General features: G+C 38.7%; 1 protein-coding gene across 1 annotated transcript in view; it reads left to right on the plus strand.

Annotated features, from left to right (window-relative positions):
* Positions 1-12,299, plus strand: part of DOCK5 (dedicator of cytokinesis 5) — a 239,930-nt gene that overhangs the window by 130,057 nt on the left and 97,574 nt on the right. Inside the window, exons 14-17 of the mRNA XM_049770834.1 lie at positions 1,825-1,950; positions 7,191-7,315; positions 8,938-9,036; positions 12,099-12,171. Of these exons, the coding sequence (XP_049626791.1) occupies positions 1,825-1,950; positions 7,191-7,315; positions 8,938-9,036; positions 12,099-12,171 (423 nt within the window). The remainder of the gene's footprint in view (positions 1-1,824; positions 1,951-7,190; positions 7,316-8,937; positions 9,037-12,098; positions 12,172-12,299) is intronic.

The following is a 12,299-nucleotide window of genomic DNA, read 5'->3' on the forward strand; positions in this document are numbered from 1 at the left end:
ATTTCAGTTAAAGAAGAAAACCTTTATACTAAATAGGTTAATGTATCATTTATTTTTTGTTAAAATTTAACAGAATTTTCCTTTCATAAATTCGATATTTTTTGTTTCTTTTTTGGCCACACCCGGTAATGCTCAGGGGTTACTCCTAGCTATGTGCTCAGAAATCGCTCCTGGCTTGGGGGACCATATGAGATGCTGGGGGGATAGAACCACAGTCTGTCCTAGGTTAGCACATGCAAGGCAGACAGACCCCTTACTGCTTGTGAAACTGTTCCAGCCCCTAAATTGGATAATTTTAAAGCGTTTTTATCTTCACATAAGTTTTTGTGGCTGCATAGTATTTTATTGTTTGGATATAAGAAAATGAAATCTTTTAGGTAATAAATACTTAAGTACTTTTTAATTTTTATTATTATTAAACATAAACATTTCTGCTTTGATTCATGTTTGTTTTTGTGTGTGTGAAGATTTTTCCATATTTAGTACTACCACCAAAATAAAATTTTCAAAAGAATGATATCTGGGTCAAATAATAGGAGCAGTATTAATCTTAGAAATCTATTGCCAAATTATATTCCATATATTTTTACCAGTGGTCACCTATAATGGCCCCAAACTTCATATTTTCACCCAGGGAAAGCAAATCTGGAGCAAGGATCACAGCAGGAAAAAAATCAAAACAAAGCTGACAGTGAAATGTGTGTGACAGAGTAACAGTCTGTCTCCTCAAGGCTAGAGAGGGAGCTGCTTGCCAGACTTTTCATTGAGTACAGAGACCACCCTTGGGCAGAGGAGTAAGGACAGAAGTCCTATTCTAAGCCAGTCCTGCCTAGGTTTGCTTGATAGTTGCTAAGTTAAGAAAATCTCTGTTTTGGATAAAACCAAGTTGTAAACAAAAAGATATCAAGAAACCAGAGATGATCTTTGTTTTGAGTAGAATCAAGTTGTAAGTTGTAAACAACACACACTGATTGCATCTATGCCTGCATCTGCTTTGCAAACTAGTATTTTAAAATATTTTGGACCTAGCCTTTATGTGTTTATGATATTTTTTATTGGTTTATTTTGGTTTGGGGGCCATACCTGGCAGTGCTCAGGGGTTACTCTTAGCTTTGTGCTCAGGTATCACTTCTGGGGGTAGGGAGGTTGTAATGGGGATTGAATAGGGGTCTACGACAAGCAAGGCATGATGATCCTTGATCCCCATACTGTATTTCTAACCCTCCAGTTTTTGAGTTCTTTATATAATAAGGTAATAATGTACATATTTTTATCATTTTGTTTTGTCAAATATATATGTGTATGTATATATGTTTGTAACTTCTGTGCTTTCTTGTGAATTGTTGATTTATGCCTCTTTAATTTGTGAAGAACTTTTATTTCTAGTGGGTATAACTTGATAAGTTCAAGAGGCTGGGGCAGTAGTACAGTAGGTAAAGTGTTAGCCTTGCACACAGCCAACGTGAGTTTGGTCCCCAACATCTTATATGGTCCCCTGAGCCTATCAGAACCAGAAATAACCCCTTAGCACCACCAGATGTGACCCCAAAACCTGAATAAATAAATAAATAAATAAGTTGATAATTCCTATGAGAATATTACCATTCTGCCATATTGTAATTTTAATTGAAGTGTCATTAAAGTCATAAGAGGAGTAGGGAGAATTTAATCTTTTTAATGAAACCTGTGGATCAATGCAGGCATATCAGTTTTTCAGTGTGCTATGTGTATCTAGAATGTTGGTACTCAGAGGACTCATGGTTCCATTTTTTATTTCTTTTTTTTTCTTTTTTCCCCTTCCCCCCATCTTTTATTTCTTTTAAGGGCTTTGGGTGTCCTTGAAGCTCTTGCCAGGTGACCTCACACAGGTTCAGAAGAACTTTTCACATTTGGTGGATAGATCAACAGCGATAGCTCGAAAAATGGGCTTCCCTGAAATAATACTTCCAGGTAAGTACTTTCCTGTAGTCACCTGTTCTGCTTCCTCTAGGGAATCTTTCTGTGCCACAGCTACTCCTAACAGGACAGTTGAGACAACGTGGACCCACAGTCTTGTCATTTGCCTGGTGTCTAGTGGGCTATGGTACTGCATGGCAGGGAGTCATCTGCAGTGGCACCAAGGCAGCAGGAGATGTTGGCATTGTCACTATAGCTCCCAGGAGCACAAACATAAGCAAGCTCTTTTAAATGAGAACAAAGCTTTTGTTCATTCTCTGTCCTGTACACACCCTTCAGAAATGCTTCCCAGGAGGGCCAGAGTGGTATTCCAGTGGGTAGAACATTTGCCTTGCATGTGTCCAACCTGCATTAGATCTCTGACATCTCGTATGGCCCCTCAAGACTGCCAGGAGTAAACCCTGAGCACCACCAGGTATGGTCAAAAAATATAAATAAAATAAGAAATGTTTTTCTAGGTCATCCACTTCCTAGATCTAATGATATTATAAATTCTTCAGAGGTGCAGAGAAACAAAGGGCTTCATCTGCATGTACCTTTGGTCATGATGACATAACTAGTTTATAGGCTCCAGGCCAGGAGCCTATAAACTTCCTCAGCTAGGAGCTTTTGTGCTCAGCTCCATACAATTGACACTGTCATTTGCTTTAGTTTCAGCTGTGCTCTTGTTCCCATACCGGTGGTGACAAGAATGAAAACATTTTGCACATTTAGGCAATACTGGTGATCAGTCAGATAAGAGAAATACAGATCCAGACCAAAACCCTTTACTATGTAATGCTTTACCATCAGTCATTAAATAAGCTTCAGGCATATCTTCTTCTCTCACCCACTTTTCTCTTCTAGCTACAGCGTTCTTATTCTCTGCTTTCATCTTTGCACCAAATTATAAAAACTTTTCTTCTTTCCAACATACCTCTCCACCTCCAGCTGCTCTTCCAAAGAATCGCCAAAGCAACCGGGTCATTAAATCCAATGGATATTTTTAGCCTAGTAATTACTTCTGACCCTTGACAAATTGAATCATTGATCACCAACTAACTTGAAAAGTTTTCCTATTATCAGTGATCTAACACTAATCACTTTTACTTTTTTGTTTGCTTTTGTATTTTTTGTTTTGGGGCCACATCCAGGAATGCTCAGGACTTAATCTTGGCTGTGTTATGGAATCACTGGTTGTACTCAAGGACCTTGTGATTCTGGGAGTCAAACTGACTCAAACACCAGCCTGTTGAACCATCTCTCTGACCCTTACTTTTTCTTTAAATTTTGGAACTCTTAACTGTTTGATCCTAAGATTCTATATTGCTTTACTAGGACTGCTATAGCAAAATACCATGGACTTAAACAACAGACATTGATTTTCTCACAGGTCTGTAGACTGGAAGTTCAAGATCAAAGCATTGGCAGGACTGGTGTCTTCTGAGGCTTCTCTGCTTAGCTAGTAGGTGGCCCTTCTCTGTGCATTTTATCATGGTGTCTCGTGAAACCACCAGTAATATTGCCAAGTGGGACCCATTGTGTAGCCTCATTTACCTTCATTACTATATAAAAAACCTCTTCCTAACATAGTCACATTAAGAAAAGTCAACAGAGTCCCCTTCCCTTCCCTCCCTCCCCTCTCCTCCCTCCCTTTCATTTTTCTTTTGTTTCGTTTTGGTTTTGTTCCATGACTGGCAATGCTCAGGGTTTAGTCCTGACTCTGCATACAGGAATTACTCCTTGCCATGATTGGGAAATATGGTAATCATTAGGTTACTCCTGACTCTGCATTCAGAAATTACTCCTGGCACTGCTCAAGGTACCATATGGTTTGCCAGGGATTGAACCTAGGTAAGCTGCCTACAAGGCAAGCTCCCTACCTACTGTTCTATCTCTGCAGCCTCAACAAAGAAATAAAGGGAGTCAGTTTAATCCACAACAAATTTTCTTTCCTTTTCATATTTTTTAACTTTAGTGATCTCATCCACTCACTGGGCTTTTTTGCATTTCTGCCTTTAAATCCATAAATCCCTAGCCCCCAAACCCATATGAACTTCCTCCTCATACATTCAGCAACATTCTCTATCATTGGTTGTGTCATTGGGTTCTCTTTCCATCAGTATTCAGTCTTTAAAATTGGCTTATTCAGATACTGGAGTGCGTACTGCTGGGTGTGTCCCATAAAAACAACAAAACAAAACCCACCAAGATTTAATTTTTTTAATTGATTCTTTTTGTGTGTGGGGGGGTGCACATCAGGCGGTGCTCAGGGGTTACTCCTGGCTTTGTGCTCAGAAATTGCTCCTGACAGGCTGGGGGACCATATGGGATGCCAGGAATTGAACCCAGGTCTGTCCTGGGTCGGCTGCATGCAAGGCAAACACCACACTGCTGTGCTATCTCTCTGGCCCCCCTAATTGATTATTTCTTACTCAGATTCCTCCCTTGGAATTTCTCCCTTGTTGTCTTATACATCTAAGCTTAGCTTATGCAAGACAAGTGCCTTCCCTTGTCTGTACTGTCTTTCTACCTCCAAACATATTTGACATTTACAATAGGGCCTACATATTTAGAAGTTTAATTTAATAAATTCCTCCCCTTCCCCCAAACACATCCTTCTCCAGTCATTTGGGTCACATGCAACCCAAATTAGAAAAAAAAATTTTTTATTAACTTTGGGATTGAGGGATTCACTGCAGACTGCTCAGTGGTGCTGGACCACTTCAGCAGGATTGAGTAGACTGTAGGATACTCCTGCATATTGTGTTAGTATGGTCACTGAGGCCATCTGCTAATACTTTGGAGCTCATGTGGTGTTTAATATTGAACTTGAGGCCTGTGCATATATAGCCATGTGTTCCAGCACTTTGATGTATCTCCCAAGCCCTAGTTTGTTGTTAAGCAGCTCTGTTTTGGCATAGCATTTTTTAAAAATTCATTTTGGAGTTATATAAATAGTACAATATGTAAGGCACTTGCCTTGTATGTGTTTGACCCAGACTTGGTACCCTGCAACTCTTGTGATCCCCCAAGCCCCACCAGTAGTGACCTCTGAACACATACCAGAAATAAGCTCTGAGCACTGTCTTTTGTAGTAAAAAAATTAATTTTGCATTAGGTACCATGATTTATAATATAGCAAATAGTAGGGTTTTGTGCATAAAATGTTTTAGCACCAGAGCTGGAGAGAATGCAGTGGATGCTGCATGCAGCTCTCCTGGGTTCAATCCCCCAGAATGGCATGGTCCCCAGTGCACTGCTTGGAGTAAAGAACCAGTAGTAAGCTCTCAGCACAGATGGGTGTGGCCCAAAAACTGAGGGGAAAAAAAAAACGTCAGCCCTACACCTTCACCAGTGTGTCTACTTCCCTTCATCATTGTGCAGTATGTCTCACTTATTGTCTCTCCTGTTCCCCTATAATGATAAGCTTCATACTGAATACTTGTTCTCATTTTGTTGCCTTTGGGATTTATTTCTTGACTATGCTTCTTTATATCCCATATGTGGAGAAAATCATTTTGTGTCTCTTTTCTTTAAATGACCTCCCTTAGTATGATAGTCTTTTAGAGTCATCCACATAGCAGCAATTTCCTTTTTTTTTTTTTTTTTTTTTTGGTTTTTGGTTTTTGGGCCACAGCCGGCGGTGCTCAGGGGTTACTCCTGGCTGTCTGCTCAGAAATAGCTCCTGGCAGGCACGGGGGACCATATGGGACACCGGGATTCGAACCAACCACCTTTGGTCCTGGATCAGCTGCTTGCAAGGCAAACACCGCTGTGCTATCTCTCCAGGCCCCAATTTCCTTATTTTTGTCTTATCTTACAGATAAGTAGTATCCCATTTTGCACAATACTATAGCTTTTTTATTCTGTTTTTGGACATTTGCATTGTTTCCAGTTTTGGCCATTGAGAATAGTGTTGCAGTGGACACTAATGGAGCAACAATATTCTTTCTGAATAGAGTTACAGGGCCAGGCTCTAATCTTATTTTTTTTTTTTTTTTTTGGTTTTTGTTTGGGGGCCAGACCTGTGTTGTTCAGGGCTTACTATTACCTCTGCATTCTGTAATTACTCTTGGTAATGCTTGGAGGACAATGTGGGATGTCAGAATTGAACCCGGATAGGCCACATGCCAGATGAGTAACCTACTTGCCTCTGGCCCTCCTAAATTTTTTAATTGTATTTTTTGTTTGTTTTGTTTTTGGGCCACACCTGGTTATACTCAGGGGTTACTCTTGACTATGTGCTCAGAAATCGCTCCTGGCTAGGGGGACTATATGGGTCACCAGAGGATGGAACTGCAGTCCATTCCTAGGTTAGCCAAGTGTAAGGCAAACACCCTACTGCTGCACCGCTGCTCTGGCCCTTAAACCATATATTTTTATTTTCTGATTCACAAGTAATATAGTAAACAAATAAATTTGATATTGGAAAAAAATTAAGTAGATTAAATGAATGCAAAGAATTTTATAGACTTTCAAAAACAGTATCTATCTTAGGTTACTCTATGATTAAAAGTTGATTCATATAAAATTCACTGGATAGTAGTCTAGCATCAAACATTCAGTTAATAACAGCCTTCACTATTTTCAGACGTGAAAACATATCACACTTTATAAAGCACTATTGGGAAAAGAATCTGCTACTATAATTATTAAAATATGGGTCCCACGAGATAGTACAGTGGGTAAGATGGCTTCCCTTGCATGTAACTGACACGGGTTCCATCCTTGGCACCACCAGGGATCCCAAGCCCTGTCATGAATGACCCCCTAAGCACAATCTGGTGTGATCCAAAAAGAAAACAAAGAAAATTTATTAAAATATCACATGCTTATTATTAAAAATAGAGATTAATAGAAAAATAGATAACTATTGAAAAGTCAATTTTTATAATGTACGTCAAGAACACCTTATGAATTGGAAAGGTGAGGTAAACTTCAGAGAATTACTCATATAAATGTAAATACACACATATATAGTAAATATAGAGAGTATGGATAATTTATTTGAAAACACTTGCTATTTTATGTATCTCCCTTTTTCTTTTTGTGCCATATTCTATGGTACTCAGGGATTATTCCCAAGTGGTACTAGAGACTAAATTTGGGCCTCATGCATGCAAAGTATGTGCTTCAGCCCTTTAAGCTCTCTTTTTTAGCTTCTTGCTTATTCTTTCATATATTTATTCTATCCTAAAATTAAAAAAATTACAAACCAGCATTGCTCACAGTTTGGGTTGTCTGTTTTGCAGGAGATGTTCGTAATGATATTTATGTTACCCTAATCCATGGGGAGTTTGACAAAGGGAAAAAGAAGACTCCAAAGAATGTGGAGGTGACCATGTCTGTGCATGATGAGGAGGGCAAGCTCCAGGAAGTACGTGGTGTCAGCCACAATCCCTGCTGTCTTCACTTCTTTCTCTTAATGACAAAGGACTCCTGCCCCCGGTCATTACTTACACAAACATTCTGGTGCATTTGCTTTCTCTTAAGGGAAAAAACATGAAGTCTGTTATGGTTTTTTGTGAAGTGTATTTACCAGTTTTTTAAATAAGCCCACTTAGTGTCTTGTTTCTTTTTTTGTTTCATTTTGGGGCTATACCCAGCAGTGCTTGGGCCTTACTCCTGGCTCTGGGAACTATCTGGAATGCCAGGGATTGAACTCAGGTTGGCTATGTGCAAGGCAAGCACTCTACTTCCTGTGCTATTGCTCTGGACTCTAGTTTCTTACTTTTGTTGCTAAAGAAGAAACTTAGGCCCTTGATGACTGACTGCATGTGTAAGCAGAGGTACCTTATTATTTTCAATTTGTTTTGCTTCTCAGACCTGGTAAATTCCTTTGTTTCAAAAGAAGGTAGCTGCATGCCTGGATACATTGCATAGCACATTTCTTTTAGCTAAGGAATAACAGAGGATACCTGTCCATTTTAGCTGTGAAATCAGTAGAGACCTGTGTCAGCAAAGTTGTCACAGCTGCTCTTTGGGTTTGCTATCTGAAAACTCAACTCAGAAAGGATATTTATTTGCTCAGGGAATCTCAGGAGTAAATGGAGGGGCTAGGATTGGATCCACATATTCTGTTTCTAGTCCAGAGTTACTCTGATTGTCCCAACAATCATCATAGACAAGTCAGTCCTTTTGTGTCACCAGCTTTGATCCCTGAATTTGGTGCTAGGGATCTAGGGATCAAAATCAGTGCCTCAGACATACAGGCCTTTGATCTATCTCTGAGATACTTTTCCAAGAAGTCAGTATTGATTCTGACATTGGAAAGGTGGAAGGTGGGCACAGTAGGGACTGGTCTCAGCTGAACATGGTTCATCTTCTTTGAGCCTTCCATACATGCTGTGGAATCTAAAAATCCAATACTTGGGGCCGGAGCTGTAGCTCAGGGGTGGCATTTGCCTTGCATGTGGCCAATCCGGAACGGTCCCCTGAATCAGGAGTGATTTCTGAGCACATAGCCAGGAGTAATCCCTGGCTATGAGCATCACCGGGTGTGACCCAAAATACAAAATAAATAAATAAATAAAAATCAAATAAAAATTTTAAAAAATTGATTTATTTAATTCATTGAGGGCCTTAGGTGATTGAGGATCTGTATACAGAATCCCACCACTTCCCCGAGAATATTGCAGTCTTTGGCTTACCTAGCATTATATCTACACCTGAACCAGGGCTCACAGCCACCCTCATGAGGTCACTTTTTCCAGAGCAAAAAGAAAGAGTCTTGGGGGTAGAAGAGAAGATCAAAGTTATCCAATGAGTGTCAACATTGTATTGGATTCCTTGGTGACTCTTACCTGTGTATATGCAGACCCTCAAGTTAGGTATGCAACTTGATGAACTCAAGAGTTCCTCTGTACATACCATGCTCTTGCCCAACAATGTAATCAGCAGTTTAAAGAATACATTGGCTGTGGACTGTAGGAGACCCACCTATATTTAAAATATCTTTGAGATATTGTCCCTTTCTAATTTTTTCTTTTTCATCCAAAGAAAGCAATTCATCCTGGTGCTGGATATGAAGGCATCTCTGAGTACAAGTCAGTAGTCTATTATCAAGTCAAGCAGCCCTGTTGGTACGAGACTGTTAAGGTGAGAGCATTTCATTTACAACCCTGTCAGATACTTAATCTACTCAAATGTTTCTTTTTTTTTTATCCATTTCTGATATTTTAGATAGGGTTGCCTATATGTGTAATAGAAATATAATTATATATAAGAACATTTTATCTTTATTAATTTCAGAAATCTTTTTTTTCGGATGGAGCTTTGGCCAAACTCAGCCATGCTCATGACTTGCTCTTGTTCTGTGCTTCTGGAAGTGCTCAAAGGAACATAGGTGGTGCCAGGGACTGAACTTGCTTTCAGCTGCAGGCAAGACAATACCATATCAACTGTACCCTTTTTTTGGCCCAAAATTCAGTTCTTTTTTGGCTGTGGCTACTCCATGCTTGAGGTATTACTTCTGCTGGTTGGAGGGGTGATGACTCTGCAGTGCTAGGGATTGAATCTGGGTCTCCTGTTTATAATGCTTGTATCCCAGCCCATTGAACTCTCTCTCTTTTTTCTCTCTCTCTCTTTCTCTTCTTCTTCTCTCTCCTCTCTCCCTTTCTATTCCTTCTCTCTATCTCTTTCTTCAACCCATAAATCAGAATTACTATTATTATTATTAATAACTATTGTTATTTTTCTCTTCATCTGGGTGAGTTTGAGGGGCCATAATTGATACCAGGGATAAAACTTGGGTTGGGTGCATGCAATGCAAGAGCCCTACCCACTGTACTCTTTTTCGAGCCCTCAGGCACAGAATTCTTAAAATCGCATTTTTATTCTTAAATGTGTAGAAATTGAAATAGAGAATTTGGAATTGTAATGACATCCTAGGCTGCCAAAATTTTCTGAAAACAAATGGAAATTTTCACACTCTGCAAGTAGTTGCCTAACATTTTTTTTTCCTTCTGGCCTCTAATCAAGTTTCCTGAGTGTCTTTTTAGTTGAACTATGTGTGTGTATTGCACATTTCAAAGAGATTTGGATTAGTCATGTCATATGCACCTCACACTCACCTTTGCGGCTCACTCATCAGTGTCACCCCACTTTCTTTTTCTTCCTGTCACTAAGACTCAAAGATTCAGTGATATTCCCAAATCCTAGAATTGCTCAGCTCCTGAAGCTAGATGGGGAGTCTGTTTTTCTGAATCTTAGGCCCCATCAGCTCTGTCTGTTTGTCCAGGTCTTGTGAGTACTATAGAAAAGTTTAAAAAAATATATACTGATTACCATTATCATGGTAGCTATTGGTGTAGTTATTTCTCTAACTGTATGAGATGGAGGCATTGGTGGTGGGAAGGTTGCATTGGTGAAGTGGGGGGCTACTGTTTTATGACTGAAACCCAACTATAAATATGTTTGTAATCATGGTGCTTATATAACTATATTAATAAAAATAATTAAAAATATATACTGATGTGTGTGGGGAGGTGGGCATCAATGGAGTGAGGAGGACACTGGTAGAGACTAGTTTTAAAATATTCTGTCCTTGAAACTCAGTCATGAATAACTAATTTCCTGGAGACTAAATTTATAAAAAGAACATTTTTACTAATATCTCAATTCAGAAATAATCATTTCTGCCACATATTTATATAATGCATATCTTTGAATTTATGCTGTATATGCAAATATTTAATGTTTTAAAACTTTCTTTTGAGGCATTATAAAGTTCTTCAGAAGTGTGTTTAGATACTTGCCTATGACAGTAAGTCTTCAGTGACATTGCAGATGGGTTCTTTGAAATTGTTACCATAAGCAAAATGGTAGATAATAAAAACAGGTTATCAACAGTTTGGTTCAGTGTTGGTCAGGATTTTTAAAATCACTGTGTTTATTTGTTTTATAATTTTATTTAGTCACTGTGAATTACAGTTATTCATGATTGTGTTTCAAGACTAAAATGTTCTAATACTAATTCATTCACCAGTCCACTTAAATCCAACGATATCTTTTCTGTCCTACCCATGAGCCTGCTTCTGTGACAGGCACATTTTGTGTGTGTGTGTGTGTGTGTGCACATTTTGTGTGTGTGCACATTGTGTGTGTGTGTGTGTGTGTGTGTGTGTGTGTGTGTGTGTGTGTGTGTGTGTAGGGGGAAATACACCCTGTTCCCCACCATACCTGCTCCTTTCATGGCAGGCTTCCTCCTGAAGATTTGTTTTCATGTACTTTATATATATTTCCTTTGGGAATTTATTATTCCCCTATTATGTTTCCATATTTTCCACTTATGAGAGAGATCATTCTAGCTATCTTCTTCCACTGGCTACACTCAGCATGATATTCTCCAGATTCCACATAGCAGCAAATTACGTGATTCTATCTTTTCTTATAATATTTTATTGTGAATATGTACTTTGTCTTCTTTATCCATTCATCTGTTCTTAGATGGAAACCACTTGGGTGGTTTCCAGATTTTGGCTATTGTGAATAGTGCTGCTATGAACATAGGAGTGCAGATGCCATTTCTTCTTATGTTATTATTTTCAGCCCTTGGGTATATTCCAAGAAATATAGTTGCTGGGTCAACTGGAAACTCACCTCCTAGTATTACTGTTTTCCTAAAAGGATGGACCAGTTGACATTCTTACCATTAAGGAATGAGGGTGGAGTCAATGATGTTGATGTTGGAGAACATGCTATGCTTCATCTAATTATTCACCACAAAGTTTCTGCTCTTTGTTATTCAACACTTCCATTTACTGTGCCTTCTGTATTATGTATAAGCATAATGTGTAAAGTTAAGATATTATATAAAATCTTTCTTACCCCACTATTTTATCTTTTCTTTCTATTACCTTCTGTTATAGACTCTAATTATTGCTATATCGGTGTATACCTGTGGATCCCAAAGTTCTGATTCTTCCCTCTGAAATAGTTCCTGTTTCATGCTTGAGAAAATACTAGAGGATTTGATTAGAAACAAAGATCTCATGACAATCTTTGCAAATAGCTAACTCTCTCTTGAGTGAAATTATGTCAGACATCACACTACTAGAACTAGTTCTGTGATAAGATATCTAAAAATGAGTATTTCTATAAAATGAGTGGATTATAAGTACCTTTATATGTAATGTGCATTATTAATTATGGTTTTGCAGGTGTCCATTGCTATAGAAGAAGTCACTCGTTGCCATATAAGATTTACCTTCCGACATAGGTCATCTCAGGAATGTGAGTATTAGGGGGTCTGTGACATGCATTTGGAGACCAATGTACTTGGAAATTAGGTGCTTAATATTTTTATTTGCTAGATGCATAGGTACTCGGATATTAGAGAAATGGATTTTTTCTGGGTTTGC

The sequence above is a fragment of the Suncus etruscus genome, chromosome 3 (assembly GCF_024139225.1).
Source record: "Suncus etruscus isolate mSunEtr1 chromosome 3, mSunEtr1.pri.cur, whole genome shotgun sequence".
In the NCBI taxonomy this organism is placed as follows: domain Eukaryota; kingdom Metazoa; phylum Chordata; class Mammalia; order Eulipotyphla; family Soricidae; genus Suncus; species Suncus etruscus.